The sequence below is a fragment of the Dipodomys ordii genome, unplaced genomic scaffold, assembly GCF_000151885.1.
Source record: "Dipodomys ordii isolate 6190 unplaced genomic scaffold, Dord_2.0 Scaffold55, whole genome shotgun sequence".
NCBI classification, from domain to species: Eukaryota; Metazoa; Chordata; class Mammalia; order Rodentia; family Heteromyidae; genus Dipodomys; species Dipodomys ordii.
Genome location: NW_012267271.1, coordinates 79028 through 102930, shown reverse-complemented (window position 1 = coordinate 102930; position 23903 = coordinate 79028). Strand labels below are relative to the sequence as shown.

Here is a 23903-nt window from a genome sequence, read left to right as displayed (position 1 = left end):
CCAAGTTGTAAAGTTCGTTTTTGACATGACAACTTCGCACTGCCCTTTTTCTGAACTATTGGTATGTTCTGTTCCTGGAAGACTTGGGCTTTCTTAAGGGTGGGCAGGGTTGGTGGCAACCTGTGTTTTTTTTCTCTCCCTCTTGGAGTTACTCTGAGGGCAGCCTAGCTCAAGATGGTGGGGTTAATCTCAAAATGGAGTCACTTTAGCTCTTCACTATGTTTATGCATGGATGTGTGTATGTGTGTATGCACATCTAACACTCTTCCTTGAGTGGCAGACGAGTTAAGAGGTACAAAGCAAATGAAAAACTAGTACTTACTTCTCTAATGAAATATTGTTCAGGGACTCAGTGAAGACTTCAAATAGAACCAAAGCTGTTTAGCTTGTGGGGTTGAAGACTGGTCCCTGACAGAATAGGGAGGGTATTTTCCAGAAGGAAATAGTATATGTAAAACTGCTCTTATTTTTGGATAGTTTAAATGGAAGACTTATCAGGAGAAATCAGTAGAGACATGAGTCATGAGGCTGTGGACATTAGTATTGGTCAGAGATGCAAAAGCTTTGATAATGCGAGTGGACTAAGAGGGCATTATAGAGATAAGGAGAAATGTAGTGGTGGAGTATCTGGATGGGGGAAGGAAAGGGGTCTCTTCAGATTTTGGTTTGTGCATCAGACAGAAAATAATGATGTTTCTATTAACTAACATAAGGAACAAACAGAAAACAGAATCACTTTATGGCAGTCTGAAATACTGTCACTCTAAAAACCAACAATGCAGAAAGCCATTTGTTTAAATGTTATGGTTTAAAAGGCTATTTCTTTAAAAGCCTCATTTAATGAGCCATTTCATTAGGTGTTATTAAATGTTATAGTCATAATGTGAATGGTGAATTGTGTTTTGTACAGGTTTAAAGAGAAGAAATCCAGAGGGCAACAGTGTGTAGAAGGTGAGGAGTGGATAGGTAATTAGTCCACGAAGCTTGCCATTGGTAGGAGATGATGATAATATCTTGCAGGAAAATACAAGGAGGAAGGAAGGTTTGAGAAATTGTTGTGGACTAGATAGCATGAGCCACTAGCGTGCATGAAAAGGAAGAGCTAAGGAAGGCCCTGGCATGCAAAATTAATGGAGTGACTTAAAGGAAAAGAAACAGATAGTTGGATATAGGTCATGAATAAGTAGAAATATTATAATTCCTAGCTTCTTACCTCTGACTTGCTTTTTGACTTAAACTCTCTTTCAGACAGGGTACTGTCACTCATCATGAGCTGTGCCCCTAATGCTTCACATTCTCCAGTCTTCTTGCTGCTTGGGTTCTCGAAGGCCAACGTCCCCCATGGCTTCCTTTTTCTCCTGTTCCTGGCTATTTACCTAACTACCATACTGGGGAATGTGACTTTGGTATTTCTCATCTCCTGGGACACCAGGCTCCACTCACCTATGTATTACCTGCTCCGTGGGCTTTCTGTGATAGATTTGGGGCTCTCCACAGTCATCCTGCCCCAGCTGTTGGTCCATCTGGCATCTGATTCCCAAGCTGTTCCTGCTGCCCGCTGCTTGGCTCAGTTCTTTTTCTTTTATGTGTTTGGAGTTACAGACACGCTTGTCATTGCTGTCATGGCTCTGGATCGCTATGTGGCCATCTGTGACCCTCTACACTATGCTTTGGTGATGAATCGCCAGCGCTGTGCCCGCCTGCTGGCCTTGAGCCTGGCTGTGTCCATAATGCACACCATGCTGCACGTAGGTCTCCTCCTGCCCTTGTGTTGGGCCGGGGATGCTGGGGGCAATGTGGACCTTCCCCATTTCTTCTGTGACCACCGGCCACTTCTGAGAGCCTCGTACTCTGATACACATTCCAATGAGCTGGCCATCTTCTCTGAGGGTGGATTCCTCATGCTGGGCCCCTGTGCCCTCATCATACTTTCTTATGCCCGAATTGGAGTCACCATCGTACGTTTGCCTTCAGCTTCTGGTCGCCGTCGAGCTATCTCCACCTGCGGGTCCCACCTCACCATGGTTGGCTTCCTCTACGGCACCATCATCTGGGTCTATTTCCAGCCTCCTTCTCAGAAGTCCCAGAATCAGGACATGGTGGCTTCAGTCATGTACACTGCCATTACACCACTGGCCAACCCATTTGTTTATAGTCTCCGAAATAAAGATGTGAAGGGTGCATTTCACAGGCTGCTTATACAGGGCAGAGTGGACTCCTGATTAGCCTGCCATGGGTATGAGCCATGTTAGGTGGGTAAAGAAAAGCCTAGGAAGAGTTTAATCATTTGGGTTTGGGGAGATCAGAGAAATGGCCTAGAGAGTGGAAGGATTTCAGACTCAGCCTTTGTCAGTACTGTGCTCCGAGAGAGCTGAGAGCACTCACATTCATACACACGTGGCCAGTGCTCCGCTCTCTGCATGCCTCTGGAGTTTCTTCACCACACTGTTTATCTCCAGTTATCAGAATAGAGATAAATGAGTCCCTAGGCTGGAGTAGCTTTAAATGACAGAGGTTTTAAGGAATGTGAAGCTCGGATTGTGAATGTATGAACTAAAGCAATTCCAGTTAGAGCTAATCATAGCCACTTCTAATGGGGCATGTTTGTTTTTTATTTTAAAGAATGTTTTGGTGTACATAAGAAAGTAAGTGAAAAATGTTTAAATAGGGATACAGGTTGACCCACTGTAACAATGACATATACAAGACACTGTTGAATAACGAACTATACAAGTTAGGCAGGGGTTGGGGTGGGGAATGTGGGGGAGAGGAGTGTAGTTGTGGAAGTGGGAGGGAAGGGATGGTAGAGGAAAAACAAAGGAAGAGGCAACAATGCTTGATAAGAAATGTACTCATTACCTTGCTCATGTATCTGCAACCCCTCTGTACAGTATTTTCACAATAAAAAAACATAAAAAAGAAAGTAAGTGAAAGACAATTTAGACAAATAGGGATGACACATTCGCTACTTATTTGACTCAGTGAACAAATATTGGCTAGCACTGAGCGTAACATGAAAGTTATGATTCTGCTATTACACATTTAGCACCAATTCTGATGTGAACATCTGATGTGAACTGGTGGATGCAAGTTCTGTTTAATATGTCTTAAACTAATTTCAACATGCATTTATAAATTAAGTGTAGACGGAGCAGGCAAGCCCACATCTTTGTTGCATAAAGGAAGTAACAGTGATTTCTTTCAACAATGATAAAATGTTTTTGCCTAGCTTTTTGGTAGCTAGAACTTGCCTCTATTTTGGTACTTCTTATAATAAAATATACTCAGTTTTCACCTGTATGCATTGACGTTAGCCTTTCCACTCATTTGAGATACAGCTTCATTCGAACCCATTGGGATGAGGAATTTATTTTGCTGAGGCTATTAGGATATCTATGCCTGTCAGTTTATGAGAACTCTAGAAGGCACCTTGAGAATCACAGAACGTTTTGGAACACCTGAAACACCACTGATCCCAGCCCAAGTCTGGTCTTTTCTGCTTCCTCTCTCTTCTAAGTTGCTGAGTTCCACTCCCCATTCTCTTTAACTTCACTCTCTTACCAGAGCACTTCCTCAAAAATTCAACTTGAGTCTCCTCAATTTCCTCCTTGCTCTCTTCTCAAGAACATCTTCTATCACCCAACACCTTCCATCCTTCCCCCATGATTGGCCAAAGCCAGCAGTCTCAAGTTACTCCCTTCTACATGTTTTGATGTAGTTTGTTGGGAGGTCACTTTACCCACACACTTGGCTCCCATGACATTGTACTATTCATGCCCTGTGATCTCTTTGTAGATTTGCTGTGTCCCTGGATGACAACTATTCTTCTCCTGTTTTCAACTATTTTTACTATTTTTTAAAATTATTTCTTCTGGTCTTAGATATCTTGCCTATGGTTTTCTCATTCTGTCACAGAGCTTGTTTACTCTTAAAATATCACTTCCCTTTATAAGTCTTTCACATTTCTATCACCTCACATCAACAATCTAGGAACTGAATGCTGACAGTGGGTGCATTCGCACACACTCTGTCTCCATTAGCATAATGAACATGTAAGGATCCAGGAAGTCACCTCACCTTTCCCCGTGTCAGTACCAGTGTTGCTTAGTATTTGCTGTGTAGTAGGATCCCCTCAGTAGTTCAGAAGTTCTGAACTTCCAAAATAGGAATTTGGGTTCAAATCTAGGTAAAGTGTAAGCATCAATATTTGAAAAATGTTCCAATGTGTAGCTGTACTTGATAACATTAGTATTAACTTTGTGTTCTTTGACCTTTTTTTGTTATTTGACTGTTATTAAAAATATTCCTATAAACCTCTTCCACTTGAGTAGTGATACTGCATGAATCTGCACATTGTAGACATGTCAGATTAGGAACTATCAAACTTCACTCAGTTTTTTTGGTGGTACTGGGGTTTGAACTGAGGGCTCTGCACTAACAAGACAGGTTCTACTGCTTGAGCCATGCCTCTTGCTCACTTCTCTCTTTTTTGTCAGCATGGGGCTTGAACTGAGCCTGGGCTCTGTCCCTCAGCTCTTCAGCTCAAGGCAAATGCTCTACCACTTGAGCCACTGTGACACTTCCTTTTTTTTTTTTTTTGCTGGTCATGGAACCTGAACTCTGGGCCTGGACTCTGTCACTCAGCTCTTTAGCTCAAGGCTAATGCTCTACTACTTAAGCCACAGCGCCATTTCCAGCTTTTTCTGCTTATATGGTGCTGAGGAATCCAACACAGGGTCTCATGACACAAGGCAAGCACTCTACCACTGAGCCACATTCCCAGCCCAATTTTTTTTTTATTGGAGATAAGAGTCTCATAGCCTGGGCTGTCTATGAACCGCTATCCTCAGGTCTCAGCCTCCTGAGTAGCTGGGATTACAGGTGTGAGCCATCAGTGCCCAGCTCTTGCTCCCTTGTTACTGAGCACTAGTTTCCTCAGGGACCACTATACTTGCACTACGTTTCTCATAAGTTTGTTATTCAAACATCATGTATGGGATAGTACTAACTGATAAAGTTGTCAAAACTGTAGTCTATTGCTCAAGTGCATTAGCATTATTTTTGCAATTCAATTAATGTATAAAGATGAAAAGGCTATGATATGAAATTTTGAATTATTACCCAGTGTAGCTGTTCACAAAACATGCATGAACATTCACTAAAATTCACTGACAACTAGATTAAACATTTGTATGACACTCACAAAAAGTTATCTTTGCATTTCTCATCAAATTATACATGTTTTTCCTGCCCCTGCACCCAGGATCATCTTGTTTTTGTTTTTCCTATTCTCTGTTTTTCCTATATTTCTTCTTTTCACAGGTTCTCAAGCTTCAGCTGAAACTTGCATTTTAATAACTTCCACTTAATATTGATGCTGCTGACCAGCGTGCCACATATTGAGTAGCAATATCCTACTGTGCTTAATCTGATTAAAAATTATTCTGACACTAGAACACAGACATTTTATTCATTTACTTGTTTTCTATCTTGATAATAATTTACATGCTTGATGTGATGCCCCAAACTTTCAACATTGTTACAATGTTACTATAACAATACTTTTTAGAGTTGCTTATATTCTTCCACTCTCAAGCATTCATATAGACAACAAACATACCTCACTCCAGAGAAGTAAAAAAAAGGCAAGAAAACTTCTACTCTTAGTTTCAGCCACCATTTATACCAGTTCTTTTTGCCTTCTTTTTTTGGGGGAGGGGCAGTAATGAAATTTGTACTCAGGACCTTATTCTTGCTGGGCTGGTGCTATACCACTTGAGCCACACCTCCAGCACTGCTTTTTTGCAGTGTCTTAGCTGTGAGACAGAAAACTGATCCTCCAGAACTCAGTCTTGAGTAGTAGGATTATAGTCATGAGCCACTAGTGTCTGGCTCAATTATACCACTTTCTAATTAGTAATCTTTGTGTCAACAGGCTGAATCCTACATGAATATGTGACTTTAACTTGTTTCTAAACAAGAAACAAGATTCTCTTCCTGACTTTAATCTAGTCCTGAGCTTGAAGCTTCCTGTGTTAATGGTTCTCAACCCTGTAGTTCATCAGAAACATCTGGTAGCTGTAAAATAAGACTGATGCTAAGTTTCAAAATAGGTCAATAAGTAAACAATCAATACGAGTGAGCCAGGACAGTGGTATTTTTAAGAATTTCTTCAGCTTCAAGATCAGAGTATGAACTGTGTCTTTGTGTAGTAATTTCACTATGCATAGTCATATTTCTGTTTTCTTTGAGCAGAAAGGAAAATCTAAATGTTCCTAAACACCAAAGAAAATGAAAACATAATCTGTCAGAATGTAAGTCGGGTATAATAGAGATACTTGTACATATGCCATGTTCATTGCAGCACTATTAATAATATTCCAAGGTATGAAATAGCCCAGATATCCTGAGTGGATCAAGAAAATTTTACACACACAATAAAAAATAAATAAAAATTAAAAAAAGAAAATTTTACACACACACACACACACACACACACACACCAGAGTATTATTTAGTCACGATGAAGAATGAAATTATGTGGGCTCTTTTGGGAAGGGTTGGAAAATGGATACAGTTGGAGTTCATCATGTTAAGCCAAGTAAGACATGTTCAGAAGGCCAGAGGTTGCATGTTTTCTTTCCTATGGTGACAATAGACCTAAAAAATAAACATATCTGGAAACACACAGAGGAACATCCCCCATACCCACATTATTTAAACATTTTTATAATTGTGATAGTTTTTGAGGGTATTAGAGAGGGAGGAGGATTAGAGAATCTTTAGAAAATGAGCAAAACCAAATTACATTAAATCTGTGAATGAAGACAGCAAAACAAAGCTCACTGACAGCTGTTGAAATAATAGGGAGGAATAGAGATAGGGAAAGTATGGCTCAGTGATGGAGTCAATCTGATTAAAATACTCTGTGTGTGTGTGTGTGTGTGTGTGTGTGTGTGTGTGTGTATGGTAGAAATCCCTTTGAGATTGGTTTTGAAAGTGGAAGAAGGGTGAGGGAGACTTGACAGAGGGGTGAATCTGATCAGGGTACATTGTATAAATATATATGTCAAAACAATTTTAAACAACTAATTGACAAGAATAAAAGTGTGTGGGATAGCCAGGCACTGGTGGCTCACATCTGTAATCCTAGGCACTCAGAAGGCTGAGATCTAAGGATTGCTGTGGTAGGAAAAGCTGTTCGACTCTTATCTCCAATTAACTACCAAAAAAGCTGCACGTGGAGGTGTGGCTCAAGTGGATGAGCACTAACCTTAAGGGGAAAAATGCTTAGAGACAATGCCCAAGCCCTGAGTTCAAACCCCAGGACCAACACAAAAAGATTACTATGAGGGATAAAAATCCATAACACATTATGAGATCAAGAATTACCTCAAAGAATCCCACTCTCTTGCTGTTTCTTTTATTTTCTCAAAGACTTCTTGAAATTGTATGTTTGGAAGGTAATAGTTTTGAAAGGGATAAACAAAGGAACTAAATTTCACCCAGTGAAAGATTGAAAGCAGGAGAGGGCCGGGAATGAGAAAGTTATTGAGGAAACAGGACAATGATTAGATAACAATAATTAGATTTATCCTATTACTATCTCCCAAACCTTCCAGCCATAAGTCAGCTTAGTTAAGTTTCTTGGATTACCAACAGACACTTAATAGTCAAAGGAAGAAGCCAAGCGCTGGTGGGTCACGCCTGTAATCCTAGCTACTCAGGAGGCTGAGATCTGAGGATCAAGGTTCAAAGCCAGCCGGGCAGAAAAGTCCGTGAGACTCTGATCTCCAGTAAACTACTAGAAAACCAGAAATGGCGCTATGGCTCAAGAGGTACAGTGCTTGCCTTGAGCTGAAGAGCGCAGGGACAGCGCCCAGGCCCAGAGTTCAAGCCTCATGACCTCTCTCCCACCCCCCCCCCACAAAAATAATCAAAGAAAGAATAAGATGGGAAAATAACTTCCTGCAAGGATGGAATGGGAATCAGTTTCCCCTTGTGTTCTTCTTTGCCCAACTGTTAATATTACACAGAGAGATATGGTTGATGTTCCCAAAGGGTGGGCTTTTCCTGTAAGCCCAGTAGTTTCCCAAAGCTTATATGAATTTTGCCTCAATGAGAGCAGGTGATGAGGAAGAAGAATAGATGGGCTCCGAGCCCCATTTGGTCCCATTGGGTATAGGAAGGGGGAAAGGCACAGCCCATTCCAATTAGTGTTTCCTGTGAACGCAGTTGGAATCTCCTGGGGTCAGTGGAGTCCCAGTGTGAGCGCAAGGGGTTGAGCCTGCTTCTTATCATAAAAAAGGGCTCCCTACTGAGAAAGGGGGAGGGCAGCTCTGCTGCGCTTTCTTTCCGGGTGTATGATGCTAGATACAGACTGCAAAGCCAAGTTTTCACTATGTCTTAACGTAAGTGGAATGGGAACAGAAAATTATAAATTAGATTCTTGGAAAATAGTAGATATTTCTACCAAGACGATCCACGAAAATAGTGGGAGCGAAATGATGGAGAATGGTTGATTCTATGGCATAGAAAGATAGATTTTTGAATGGAAATATAGAATAGAGTCATGGAACCAGAGCGGGTGTGGGGAAAATGTGTGTTTTCCAGACATTAGACATATATTACTGAGGTCTTGTGTATTTTGTGAGAATTTGAGAAAAAGAAAAAAAGTTCTTATGTATACATCTCAGATGTAGCCTTTGTGACTCATCAGTTTAAGAGGGTGTGTGGACTAGAACAGAACTGAGGTCAAGAAGACACTAAACAGACTCTGTTTCTAACATTTAGATAGTGATTCAGTGGCGAAGAGAAGTAGTATGTCTGTTGATGCTTTCATTAAAGAGGAAAGTCAAGAACAATCTGTGTGTGTATGTGTGTGGGGGTAATCTAGCTTTCTTCCATGACTAGATATCCTGAGGCACCAACAATAAACTGTGAAGCCTGAATCCCTTTTCCAGGGATGCTTTTGTATTTGTTCTTCTGTCAGAGCTCACTCAAATGTATTGACTTGAAATATTCTAGTGCTGTTGATACAAATGTCTTCATCTCTCGCCTCATAACTCACTGTCTTGCATGCGCATGCTTGATCTTTCCAAGTTTTCTGAATAGGATCATCAGAGTCCAGTCTCAGGAGATATATTGATTATCTCAATACTGAGATATTGAATATTTAGATGAATCCCTGAAATCAGCCAATAAGAACCTCAGTACCACATACTCTTACATAGAATTCATTTGAAAAATATCATTTGCCTGAAAAAAATGAATTCCCTATGTTAATTCTTATTCTCCTTAGGGATAGAGCTACAACCTTTTCACTTCTTACTTCATGGAGACATTGTCTCTCACTGTCTTTCTCCCTCACCTCTTCTCTCTCATCTCTTCTCTTTCACTTGTCCACTCCTTTGAACCCCTGAAGGTAGCAGTGGCTCAGTCTTGAATGAGCAATAGGATCCTAAGAGCGTACACTTAGAGCTGCACACAGAAGAAAGAGTCAGAAAAACAGACCTGTGAGTTTTCTTTATCTTTTTTCTTTTTCTTTTTGAATCATCTCATTTGGCTTTCTATATATTTTTTACATTGGTGTAAAGTATGATATTTCCATACATGCATTTATTATACTTTGATCAAATTCATTTTTATTACATTTTTTTTTTGTCGGTCATGGGGCCTGAACTCTGGGCCTTGGTGCTGTCCCTCAGCTCAAGGCTAGTACTCCACCACTTGAGCCACAGCACTACTTCCGTTTTTTTCTCTTTTGTGCTACTGAGGAATAGAACCCAGGGCCTCATGCATGTAAGGCAAGTACTGTACCACTGAGCCACCTTCCTAGGCCTGTTATTAAATTCTTAATACAATTCTCTGCCCTCTCCATTTTTTTTTTTGTTGTTGTTGGTCATGGGGCCTGGACTCTGGGCCTGGGCACTGTCTTTCAGCTCTTCAGCTCAAGACTAGCACTCTACCACTTCCAGCTTTTTCTGCTCATGTGGTGCTGAGGACTCAAACCCAGGGCCTCATGCATGGGAGGCAAACACTCTACCACTGAGCCACCTTCCTAGACCCTTCCCCACTTTTTATAGTTGTTAGTGGATTATATCATACTGCTTTCATATACATTTAATATACTTATGCTACTTTTATTTTTAGTGTTTTATTTATTTGAATATCTTTTCTGTTTGGTGACTGACCTATTATGGAGAAATCAGAGCCATAAGAAATTAGAGCCTTAAGAAACTAGAGCCATAACTCACTCTCTAGCTTATAATTGAATGTATTGGATTTCATATACATATTCTCTGTCTCTCTAGTGCTAGTGAAATAATAACAAAGAGAAATTCACTAAAAAACAATAAGTGGAAAGGAAAGCAGAATCAATAGCGAAGATGGCATTTCAGTGAAATTCTGAGTGAAAAAGAGAAAAACTTCTTAGAATCCTGGGAAGGGATTGCAATGGAAGAGAGAGCTGATCTTCCTTCACAAGGACCCAGAGCCAGAGGACTCAGTTCAGGAGGAGGGTGAGAGGCAGAACAGAGAGAGCTTGTAGAATACACGACTCTTGACCAACACTAACAATTCTTCCTAAGATACAAGTAAGCCAACCTTCCATACATTCTTCTCTCTTCCTTACCTTAAGACCCAGACATCAATAATCTAGTATTTACCCCGATGAAATTTGAATATTCTTCTCTAGAATGAGCAAGAGTTAGGGCTATTAATTTGGCTATTACATCTTATGGGAAAGTACTCAGGCATATTTGGGACAAATAGCATAAAGGCAAGCTGCCAATTTGAGATTTTCCTAACCTGGGAGAAAGAACTCATCTATGCAAAGAGAGAACTCATCTATGCAAATACCATATCATGAGAAATTCACACTTGTTATCTAGAAGAAACACCCCAAAGCATTATGAATGACAAACCAGAAGCAGAAAAGGAAAAAGTTGATATGAACAAATCAAATAACTGAGTCCAGAAGAAATTTAAATCACTCAGGATTCAAAAGATGATATAAAATATGTAAACCCAAGGAACTACAAGAGTAGACGACTATTGAAAAGGAACAAATAAAATAACAAATTGTTCGTGGATGTTAAATATATGATTGAAAGACTAAATCAAATACCATTTGTGCATTATTGGGACTAAAATCCAGGGTATAGACCAGAAGCACCAAGCAATGGAAAACATGAGAAGATATTAATCAATCAAAGATATTTAGCACCCAATTGCGGGCTCTAGAGAGGGGGATGAGGATGAATAGAGTGTAGAAGGGCTAATATGATGACAATACTTGTGTACATATGTGGAAATGGAAGAGTGAATCTTACTGAGATTGGTTTGGGAAGGCAGACAAAAATGAGGGATTGTGACAGAGGGTGAGTTTGATCAAGGTACCTTGAATACATATATGGACATGTCAGTATGAAATCTCCTTGCACAACTAATTGGGCTAAACTGCGAAAAAATTATTTTGGGAAATACATTAAGGAGAAATTTAAAGAAATTATAAGAAAATTTCTCATACAGTCAAACAGAGTCATGCATCATCATATTGAAATGTTCTCCTAAAGTTATGAGAGAATTTATGAGAAAATTGACATGTTTATGTAATTTAGGGATGGCAACAGTAAAGATTGCAAGAAGTTTCCAGGAAGAAACTAGAAAAAGAACAAGAGTCAGACTGTCAGCAAACATCATCAACCTTGGATAAGAAACATAAAAGACCTAATATGTTTGCAGATGTGAGTGTAGAATGAAAATACTCTTGATTTGAAAAGATGGAAGTTTGCTGTGCATTTTTATATTAGTTCATAATTTCCTGAATATATGCAGAAGATGGAGGTAAACCAGGCATTAAAGGCTAAAACAAGCATAAAAATTTGGGAACAGGAGAGAAGAGTGAGATAATTGAGATTGAACATCAATTTTTGTACTAGAAAGCCAAGAGCTGTCTTAACTAACACAGAAGCATCTGTACCTAAAGAGCTAAAACTAAACTTGGAATTAGATAAGCTCAGGGTTATGAGCCTCTTCCTTTTATTACATTTTTCCCATAGTTATACTCTGCTATTATGTATTTCCCCATTCATACAGACATACAATGTGCTTCCAAGTATCTTTATTTATACCTGCATTGAAAGTTGTGTTGTTGGCGTCCAGTCTTCATTGCTCTCTAGAGAAAGCTGAGCCAAAAAAAAAAACAACTCCCCAAACACAGGAGAATATCATATCATTCCCTGGAAGACTATATTTTTCATTGACAAGTAATTAATCAATCAAGTCAGTGAATATACTGATTAGTTCTATTCTCAACCCAGGTCAGTTGACTTAATGGATCTGGAACATTCCTACCAAGAGAATAAAACTGAGTTTCCAAAGTGTGAAACAGATCTTCACTGTAATGGCAGAAAGATCTTGATATCCTCTTTCCTGGTCAATACTGACCTTTCTTCTTTACAGGTAAAGAAGACCATGTTGTATGGCTGTGAGAAACAGGACAGAAGTGACTGACTTTGTCTTGCTGGGCTTGTCCAGCTGGCCAGAGATGAAGCCAGTTATTTTTGGAATTGTCCTTACCATGTACCTGATTGCAGTTCTGGGCAATGCCCTACTAGTAATTGTTGCTTGTGTGGATTCTACACTTCAGACCCCTATGTATTTCCTTCTCAGACAGCTTTCCTTTATTGATATATTTCTAACAACCATTACCATCCCTCAGATGCTGGTCCACACACTGGCTGTGAGCCAAACCATTTCCTACAACCTCTGCATGGTACAGCTCTTCTTCTTCATGGCTGTAGGCAGCATGGAAGGCCACGTGCTGGCTGCCATGGCATATGACCGCTATGTTGCCATCTGTGACCCCTTAAGGTACTCGGTCGTTGTCACCCAGCATCTGTGTCTACGTATAACACTGACCTCATGGGTGGTGGTCAGCCTAAACAGCCTCCTGTATAGTGTGCTGGTCAGCCGCTTAGCCTTTTGTGGAAACCGGGTCACTCACTTCTTTTGTGACATCACGGCGCTGCTGAAGCTCTCTTGTACTCGTCCGGTGGTGAATGAAATGCTAATCTTCACCGAGGGCGCAGCTGTGGTGGTCAGCCCATTCTTCTTCATTCTGGGTTCCTATGCGCGCATAGGTGCTGCCATAGCCCATATGCACTCGGCGGTTGCCCTGCGCAAAGCTCTTTCCACCTGTAGCTCCCACATCTTGGTGGTGCTGCTCCTATATGGCTCTGTGATTCGTATGTACCTCCGGCCATCCTCCAGCTACAATTTAGACCAGGATCGCCAGGTTGCCATCTTCTATACCGTGGTCACCCCAATGCTGAACCCACTCATCTACAGCCTCAGGAACCAGGAAGTCAAAGGAGCTCTGCGAAGGCTTTTCAGAAAACTCTGTGTCTCAAGACACTGCCAACCTGGATCTCAGCCAAACAGGAAGTGGCAGCACATCTCCTGACACTGGAGGGTAAAGTTCTAACTTGAAAATGCCTCTGACTGATAAAAATCACATTCCTACGGAATAATATTGGTGTCAGGTTCCCTTTACTGCGTTTGTGAGTTGATGAGTGTTTGTGGTCCCTGCTGATTGATCAAGAAGCTCATCACCTCAGAACTGAGGGAATATTTTTACATCATGACACCTGAAAATTGCTTTAGTATACAATTCAGAGGACTCCTAAGAAAAATGATAAGTATGCCTTGCATATCTTGGATCAGTTTAGTGATGGTGTAAAAGATACCGCTTTTCAGAGAGAAGACAGGGGTTTACAGCACTATATGTAAGATGAGTTTTGAATAAACCATGAGATAGTATAACCCTCTCTGGAATGTTTTTATAGTCTCTCTTTTCCACAGTTTCTCAACTCATAATCAATGCTTATAGTGACTGAATTAGTCCGTTACTATTGCTTAACGGTCTCACAGATGACTGAGCAAGATACTCATAACAGAGATTGGAAGAGAGATTTCACAGTGTCCCCTAACCAGGAGCAAGGTGGGTTTTATGGGGAATAAAGCTGTTGAGACATACTATTGTTTCAGATATAATATATAAGGGAAAATAATCAAAGATGGACAGAGAAAGTGAGTAGAAACATGTCATTCATTTATATATGGACAGTTATGGATGGCAGAGAGTTGGAGAAGGGAAAAATCAATAACTATATTTCTGCCAAATTAATTTTGTGAGTTTTATTAGAAACTCAAGTAGACATGTTTCATAGACAGTGGAATATATAATTTGAAAAAAGCAAATATAGGTGACATTTAAAGCTATAAAACGAGCTAAAGGCACTTAATAAAACAATATAGACAGGAAGAGAACTATAGGCTGAGTCCTGAGATGGTGGATGGTACAACATTTAAAGTTTATGAAGAGGAGAAAACAAAACAAAACAAAATGACAACAGCTGAGAGGCCATTGTTGGAAAAGGAATCAACTAAGTTTGTTATCTCAGAATCTTAGAAAATATTTCCAGATGGAAAAATGGCCATTCTTTCAACTATAGTTATGAGAACAAAAAAAATCATTAGATTTGACCAGATTTAGGTAAATGAAAACTTTGATAAGAGCAGTAAAATATTAGGGGAAAATTCCAGTCTCTTTTCCTTGTATTTCCTAAGAAGTTGTTCTGTGTGTTTTCATGGTTATGTTGGTGATGACAGGGAAGATTTTCAACTTATAACAACAACCTAGTTGGAACACTACCAATTTAGGTTCAGAAATCTATCTCATCCAATAAGCTAGGTATAGGGGTGCATAACTGTGATTCTAGATGGACAGCACGAATAGGTCAAATGTTCAAGGTTCAAGGCTATGCCCAGAACCAAACACAAGAAAGGTCCTGGCAGAACAAGAACTGAAGTGTATTAAAGTGGTAAGTGGGTCTTGTAGAGTAGAGTAGACAGCTGCCTAAAGGCAAAAGGGCCCGACTTTAAACTGAAGTGCTCACAAAAACAAGAGGAGAATTCTGCACTGAATCACTGGCTTTCCTCATCTCCATCCTGAAAGGGCTCTGAGCTTTATCTCAGCTCATTTTCAAGACATTTTCCTCCTTGTCACCTTCATTTCACATTTCCTGAAGAGGCATAGCTATGCAGTTTAGCAAGGAATTTCCATGTGATGATTAGTTCCTATGAGACTTCCTCTGTTTCTGGAACTCTGACTACCCCGGGTTTTAGTGTGAATCTCTTGGAGTTTTTATTGTTTGAAGTTGAATTCAACAACTTTGATGTGTTTATTGATGTCTGTCCTCCATTTTGGAAATACAAGTCCTTGACTAGAATTCCTCAAAAGTCTGCATCTTTCTGCCCTTTTCTTTGGGAATGTTCATAGGAGCCATTTGTCAGGTCCATTTGATGGTATTTCAACAGAAACTTTGGTTCTTAGCAGTTCATGTTTCTTTGTTTACCTTCATTCCTTTGTTTTTTTTTTTAGTAGCCAAACCTTTATTCCTTTTTTGTAAATTGTGAAAATACTGTACAGAGGGGTTACAATTACATGAGCAAGGTAATGAGTACATTTCTTATCAAGCATTGTTGCCTCCTCCTTTGTTTCCCCTTCCCATCACTTTCCATCTCCACCCCCAGCCCTCTCCTTTCCCTCCTCCCCCCTCCCCACGCCAAAGTTGTAAAGTTCGTTTTTTGACATAATGTCTTTATATATTTTTTATTGTAAAAATATTGTACAGAGAGGTTATAGTTACATGAGACAGGTAATGAGTTCATTTCCTATCAAGCATTGTTACCTCCTCCTTTGTTTTTCCCTACCATCCTTTCCTTCCCACCTCCACAACTACACTCCCCACCCCCCGCCCCTGCCTAAATTGTAAAGTTTTTTTTCAACATAGTGTCTTGTGCATCTTATTGTTACAATGGGTCAACCTGTATCGCTATTTAAGCACTTTGTTTTTTCCCTTCCCCTCCCCGAATTAGAGAAGTGTATATACAAGATGCAGGACGCCCATATCAAATACAGTGAAAACAAGGTTATACCATGGGGGAGGAACATACAAAGAAATCAAAAAAATCACATGGTACATTAAAAATACATTAGAAACAATAGCAAGAAAGAAAAAAAACACTTGTGTCCCTATCTTGGGGTCCATTTCGCTTAGAATCATCTTATCTAGTCATATGTACATAGCTTTTGACCTTTTCTGCTTATCCTAGACATAAACTAGTTATTGCAAATAAGGGAAACCATGGGACCTGTGTTTCTTTGGGCCTGGCTTACATTACTTAATATAATTTTTTTCAAGTCTTTCCATTTCCTAACAAATGGGGCAATGCCATTCTTTCTGATGGAGGCAAAGGTAACCTTAGTATGGCCTTGTTTGTGGTCATTTGAGTAAATGCCCAAAAGTGGGATTGCTGGTCATAGGGGAACTCTATGTAGATTCTTTTCAGGAACCTCCATACTGCTTTCTAAAGTGGTTGAACAAGATTACACTCCCACCAACAATGCAGTAGGGGTTCCCTTCTGGCCACATCCCCTCCAGTATCTGTTGTTTATTAGAATTCTTGATTATAGCCATTCTATAATGAGGTGAGGTGGTATCTCAGTGTTGTTTTGATTTGCATGTTTTGGAGTGAATTTTTTTTAGTGTGAAAATACTGTACAGAGGAGTTACAATTACATGGGCAAGATAATGAGTACATTTCTTATCAAGCATTGTTGCCTCCTCCTTTGTTTCCCCTGATTTGCATTTTTTATGGCTAGAGAGGTTGAACATTTCTTTATGTATCCATTGGCTATTCTTCTTTCCTCTTCAGAGAAGTTTCTCTTTAAGTCTTTAGCCCACTTATTTATTGGGCAGTTGTTTCTTTGAGGATTTGTTGGGGGATTTACTTTTTTGAGTTCCAGGTATATTTTAGATATGAGACTCTTATCCGTTGTATGGCTAGTGAAGATCTTCTCCCAATCTGTGGGCTTTCTACTATCTTGCCAGCTATGTCCTTTGCCATGCAGAAGCTCTGCAGCTTCATGCAATCCCATTTGTCCAACCATTCTAAGAATTTTCTGGGTCTCTATTAAGAAAATTTCAGCCTCTGCCAAGGAGACCTAGGGTTTCTCCTATTCCTTCCTGTAATGTTTTCAGGGTATCTGCTTTGACTCAGAAGTCTCTGATCCATTTGGAGTTGATTCTGGTGTAGGGTGATATATAAGGATCTACCTATAGTTTTCTACAGATGATTGACCAATTTCCTTAGCATTATCTTATAAGGTCATATGTACATGGCTATTGAGCTATTCTGCTCATCTGCTAAGATTATCCTAGAAGTATAGTAATAAGTACAAATAAGGGAAACCATGGAACCTCTGATGAATCACAGGATTTTGGACCTCCATGACAGAAAAGACCAACAACATGCTGAAACAATAGAATTCAATGTATACCCTGAATGGTTCATCTAAGGACATATGAGTTAGAGAGGTGGGGTGGTCTTTAGTTCTGGGCACCTATAGCGTCTTGCCCTATTGAGAAGACATTGTGAGTTTCCCATTTCACCTGTTTTATAGGAACTTCCAGAAAATTGAAACACTAATGTTGTTATCCCAATTTCTGTGGTAGATAGAATATGAACCACCCATTGCGAATCTCCAGGATAAAGAACATGTAGACAGTTATTCCTGGAGGTGGTGGTGCCCATTTTTCAGGTCTGTGAGGGCTGTGTCCAGGGATTCAACATTCTTGGCATTCACTGTTGCCAAGTTTTCGGTGAGAGCTAAGTTTTCAGTGCACAGCTTTTAGAGAGTACAGCAGTGCCTTCCTCAGTCTGTGTCTGGGATGTGATTTTTGACAGTGGCCCTGACTCAACGATTTTGTCCACTTTTTTTTTTTTTGGTCTGTTCTCAATACTGTGTAATTTATGAACTTTCTATGGCCATTGGCAAAACTCATTTCCTCTGTGACTAGGCTTGATTTCTACTGCTGATCTCTGTGAACTCTGTGAACCAAAACTGTTGTTGTTGAAGTGCAGGCCCATAGACCACAGTGCTCAATGATAGTGCAAGCTATCTGGCCTTTCATCTCCAGTTCATAGTGGTCCTATTTTTTTTCACAATTGTGGGTTAAGAGATATCCTAGGAGAGTATCTGATGAAGAAATCTTTGAGATGTACTTAGTTTTAGATATTCCTGGAATATTCTAAAGGAGGGAAAAGTGTCATTAGCAATAGCAGCATCTCTGCATGAAGCATTCCTTTGGTGACTGTTTGTGATCTCTTTGCAGAGGCCACTAGCTGTGGATTCTCAGACTCACCCACCTCCCTGGCCAGCCCTCAGGGTGCTGACATTTGCCTGGCAAGACTGGGGCTTCGCACTTTCTCCACTGCCATTTGGGTTACAGATGTGTTTGGCATAGAAATCTAGTTTAGAGAAAGTACACTGAACACTAGATACTTAGAGCAGGTGGACAGCCCCTTCTTCCATTGGTGGACAGTGTGGTGGTATTCATTCACTACTTCTGCATAAAGTCCACTAACATCCTGTAAAGTTCCTTTTTTACACCAAGTCTGGGTATATCTCCTTCACACTTGAGATCCAGGAATACAACCACAATGACCAGACACCAGTAGAAACAGAATTTGTATATTATACTCATATTCAAGGCTGACATGTGTGTCCTAAATTGGTTTTCACCCCAATCAGTAAATATTTTCCTTTCTATTGTTCATTCAAATTGAATGGAAACAGGGCAAGGACCTACACCTGAAATAACTGCAATCTCCATTGTGCTCCAGTGCCCTGGAGGCGTCTCTGAGTGGAATGGCTTATCCTCGGTCATGCATTGAGCCCATGGCACTATCTGCACTCAGTCAAGGGGTGAGGGATGAGGGCTGGCATCGTTTTTTCCTCTAGGATCTTGGAGCCCTGGGGTTTCCGGTGGGCAACACTCACTGTCTCTCAATCAACACTCATGGGAAAGTATGGTGAATACTGAAAAAGGTGGGAATAGCTGTAGAGGAGGGAGGAAGGCAAGGTCAGAGCTCAAATGCTCTCATTGGGAAGACAACCTAGACAGGTCAGCATGGCTTAGTGGGAGTGTGTGCTGTGGACCTCACAGCATCAGAACCAGGGATCTGCATCACATCCTCAAAGTCAGATCCTAATAGAGAGGGCAGAGCCAGGGGCAAGTGAGAGCACCATGCCCATTGATCTACCAAAGTGTCAGTTGTTCCTCTTTAGCAAAGTACATAGTATATATAAAGCACTAAGGGAGTCCCTGGAGGGCAGCTCAGTGTGTCCAGTGGCAGGTATCATTGTGATACTAGCATAACACTGAGGATACATGATCCTTAGTGTTGTCTGGGGCCACATTGCAATTGTCATTCCTATATTAGGGGAAGATTTGTTAGGATGGATGTGAGGTCAAGGGAAGGTGGTGTGTAGCCTGACCCACATTTCTACAGTCATGTTGACCTCAGAAGGGATTTGTAGATAAAAGATATGAAGTATGTCATGAATTGAGCATCCAAGGATGGTGTCTTATTGCCTGGACCACAGAGTTACTGTCTCAATCAGAAAGGGATTGGCGAGAAAACTTTCTGAGTGGTTTCAGGATTGGAGGTCACTGGAGAGGAGGGTGTAGCCTGGTCCACTCTGGTCTCTATGTGCTTAGCCCATGGCTATCCAGAGAAAGAAGGTACATTCTTAAGTGTTTTGTCTCTTTCTCTTCCTAGGAAGAAGGTTGAAACCAGCTCCACACTTGGTCTAGTCATTTGGGACGATCCTCTTCTGGAGCTCATAATTGTATTTTGCCAAACAGTTCATAAAGGAAATCAGATCCGAGTCATCAGGGATCCTCAGCTCTGGTGGAGTTGGGACAGAGAGCTAAGTCAGCAGTACTGATGTAGACTGGGAAGAATCAAGGTTTGGAGAAGCTCCTACAGATGCATTTTGAGCCAGGATTCTTCCAGGCCTGCAGTGGGACCTCTGCCTGGGAACTGAATCTGTAGAAATCTAGCTTGTCTTGCTTAGGAAAGAACTTGGGTCTCCAGTGCATATCTGCTCTCCTTTGTTGTAACCGGGGAATTCCTCTCCTATCCTCACTGCTACCTTGATAATCAGGACCTCCAGGCACAGCAGGCTTTCCAGAATGCACAGCACCTCCTGGGAGCACTGTCCTACTGAGAACAAGGAGGACTCACCCCCTGGAGCACAGCTGGCAGGCCTGGATGCAGGCCCCCTGCACAGCATGTATTCCAGGTCTCTACTGAGCCCTTAACACTCAGGAAGATTTGTCTTTCCTTCTGCATCTTCTTTCTCCCCTGGTTTTTCTGGCTATGTGTATCCAGATAACTAAGTCTAGACTGCACTCAACTCCTGCCCATATTCGGGTTGCTCATTCCTATTCAGAAGCCTCCCTAGACCTCTGACTTCCTTTCCTGAGAGAAGGGAACCAGGCCACCTACCCAAGGAGAAGAGTGCAGGAAGCTAGCAAGGCTTGATGACAGGCAACAGGCAGTCAATGCTGGTCCTTTAGGCAAAGCACCTGATTAGGTCTTCAGCTCAGTATCAAGACAACAGAACAGTGACACCTTGTACAGCTTGTGATCCCAAATCACCAATTTCTCTTCTTCTGTCTCTCTCTCTGTGGCCCCCTCTCTGTCTCTCTGTACTTCTCTCTATCTCTTTGTCTCCCTGCATACCTCTGTCTCTTTCTGGGAATGTCTCCTACCCACTGTCTGCCTCTTTGTCTGTCTGTCATCCTCCTAAGGTATTGGCTACTCTTCATTATTTGTGAAGGAGAGCAAACTGGCAGAGAAGAGGTAGAATTTTCTCATGGGAACTGCGATCTCTTTAGCTCTATCTAGGCCTACACCTGGCATTGATTCTGTTCTGGATCATCATTCCACAACTCTGACTCTGCTCCCCAAAATGTCCAGTCACTGGCATGGATTGATCATATGACCTTTGGTGACATGGGAGGGATTCTTGAGCCCTGAGGGAGTATGTTTCTTCAGTGGTCTGGGGAGAAATCATGGTTTTGCTGGATGCTAAGCAAGTCCTTTTCCATTGAGCTGCACCCCTGTTTGAGATTCTCTCTGAAGTTGTATATCCCATGGAAGTAATTCAAAGTGTCTTCTAGTGAGGGTTGTGGCCACCAGCCCATAGCAGCAGCATAGTCTGCCCTGGAAAGGGATGGTGTCTCTGTACTGCCTCTTGCCTCCTCAGACAGGCCATGTAGGGCAGGGCTGGGCAGTGCAATGGCAGGCATATCCAGCAGCTGATTGGTCAGGGATGGGTCCTGGATCATCCAGTGCCCACTTGGGTGTCAGTACCCAATCTTCACACTTCTGCTGCTGCCCTCCCAGCTTGGGGGGTGAGCATGCCCACCCACCGTCTTCTGCCATTGCCCTGGCTGTCTGCTTCTGACTCCCTTTGATCCTTTGAGATGATCTGCATATGTTTTCAGATTTCTGGCTTGTGCCCTTGTAGCAAGTGTTTCATCCTGGTCTTGATGTTTGGTGTCTTGTCCCCTTTGGACACTCAGGTCAGAAGAGGAGAGAAACTACTGGGCCTCGTGTACAGTGTTCCCCATTCCCACTGGTCAAGGAAACTCTGGAGCCTCTCCGTGTTTAAAAGTGGAATCATCCATGATGTGATGGGGGAGTTGCAACTCTTTCTTCCTGAGTGTGGCCTTAGGAGATAAAGATGGGCATTGGACTCAACAATTCCTACCCCACCCTTTCTGGCAGTGTGCCTCCTCCTCCCAGGCAAGATCCCGTTCAGCTCCTTTGGCTATACGTTAACAGAAGCAAGTAGGCATGGACCATGGTCTCTCAGGAGATGCTGATCCAAGTCCAAGAGAGGGAGCAGCCCAAGAGCCAGGGCCCCATTGCCTCCTACTAGCCAGGCCTCCACTGGGATGGAGGCTGCAGTGGTGGAGGACACAACCTGCAGCCTTGTCCCATTCCTCTGACGCTCTGAGGAGAGGACCAAGATGACACATTCACCCAGCTGGCTAGTAACTAGAGCCACTCGAACTTGTGGCCCAGACAACTCTGAATATGATGGAAAGTCATGGACTGTCCATGAGGAAGGAGAGGCTACAAATGACTCCTGCTCCCTTGAGGACTTGGAAGGAGACACAGGCTTCTCCTGAACCGGGCCAGTTCACATGTGAGAAGATTCTGCTGTTACCACGTTGCACACCACCCAGAATCCCAGCATCCTGACTAACTCTGAGGCTACCAGGTGGCTTTTGAATGGGTTGTCCAACCACAGTATCGTTCAGATTGCAGCCTACTAAGCAGGCTCCCCTTCCTGTGTCTGAGACAGCCAATGCTCTCTCTTGGGAAATCCTTGTGATTCTCTCTGAAGGCCCCTGCTCTAGCCTTACTAGCTTACTGAGGGAGCTTCCCAAGCATACCCCCAGATCTTGCTCTCCAATATCTTTCTAGCATGCTGCTCCAGAGTAGGATCTTGGACAATCCCGGATCCCCCAATCCGGATCCCTATCTGAGGGATGAATCCCATTCACAAGCAAGGGGAGGAAGCTAAAGCCCAGAGACTCTGTCTATTCCCATTCACTCAGGGACAAACCTCAGGACCTTTGGACCGCATTCTATGGGTTTCCTCGCTCGTTCAGCCAGTGTCTTCCAACAAACCTGACATCCTCCCTGAATTTCCCCAGGCCTCTGAATCAGGCCAGAAAATTTTCTTCTGGTTTGATGTTGTAACAGCTGCAAGTGTGTTATAGATGTTTCAAGTGTTCAATGATCTCATTTTCCTGGCCACAGAGAGCACAAGGGCAGTGACAGGGCAGGGCTGGCCCGGGCTGGGCTCTGCTGGCTAGGGAGGGACCCATCTCCTCTACCAGCTTTGCCCACCAACACTTCACTGAGGCCCCCAGACCTCTGTGGAGTCTCACAGCTGTGTCCTCACACTCAATCCTGTGGGCTCTTTTAGATGTCCCCTCACACCTCATCCTGGCTGAGCGTGAGACCTCTCTTTCCTCCCATTGTACCCATGCAGACATCATAGGTCGTCAGGCCTGACTGGACCACCTTGCTGGTCCCAATCCATCCTGTCTCGTCTGGACAGCTGACACTCACCATAATCCATTTCATCATTTGTGATTTTCCTTCAAATACAGAGGGCAATGTAATTAGAATGGGGTCCATCTTCCTTCTGGACTTCAAACCAGGCCCTCCTCTAGCCAGGGCAACACATGTGCATATATGAGTAGGACCAGTTTTCGTTCAGAGGATGGCTGAGCAGCTGGCATCAGGTCAGGATCAGAAATGGTGTTGTCTAACACCTGTGATGCTGAGAGACTGCAACATCAGGTGACAAGGCCTTGTTGGGCCAGATGTTGCTTGTCTCAGGAAAGCCTGGATTCAGATGGGCCAACTGCCCTCCCTTGAGGGACTTGAAATCCCAACTGGGGTGTGTGCACACAGCTCAGTGGTCAGGCAACTGTGGCCAGCAGCTGGTCAGTGGGGCATAGGACTGAGCTCTTATGATGGCTTTGAGACTGAATGGAGTGCCAGAGCTCAGGACTCCCAGGGAATTTTGTCTTCTACTTTCCTGCCCCTAGATGGACCCTGGCTACTCACAGTGTGGACATCCTGTTAGGCAGAGTCTATTTTCATTATGTCTGTCCCATGTCACCTGTGGAGTTCCTTCTCACCATCTCCAGAAGTGGCAGCTCAAACCAGGGCACACTCTGTGTTGACTCATGAGTTCCAAACACTTTCTCCACCCTTCACTCAGGCCTGAGCCTCAACTCATTTGCCAACAACAACCAAACAATTTTGCCATACATACAATCCACCGTGTGCACTAGCTGCATCTTTTGTGGATTGTGGTGTCTAGAAGGACCAGGGGGCTAAGTCCTGTGAGCCATTGTGATGTCCTCTCTCTACAGCTCTTCATTTGAGCC

General features: G+C 42.3%; 2 protein-coding genes across 2 annotated transcripts; both read left to right on the top strand.

The window, feature by feature from the left end:
- The first annotated feature begins 1268 nt into the window (after window positions 1-1268).
- On the top strand, window positions 1269-2222 carry LOC105989375 (olfactory receptor 1B1). Its single transcript, XM_013021366.1, has one exon. It carries the CDS (start codon window positions 1269-1271, stop codon window positions 2220-2222), a length of 954 nt encoding a protein of 317 aa, XP_012876820.1.
- A 10262-nt stretch (window positions 2223-12484) lies between these two features.
- On the top strand, window positions 12485-20404 carry LOC105989374 (olfactory receptor 1361-like). Its single transcript, XM_013021365.1, has 2 exons — window positions 12485-13408; window positions 20384-20404. The coding sequence occupies exons 1-2, from the start codon at window positions 12485-12487 to the stop codon at window positions 20402-20404; spliced, it is 945 nt and encodes a 314-aa protein (XP_012876819.1).
- The last annotated feature ends 3499 nt before the right edge of the window (window positions 20405-23903 follow it).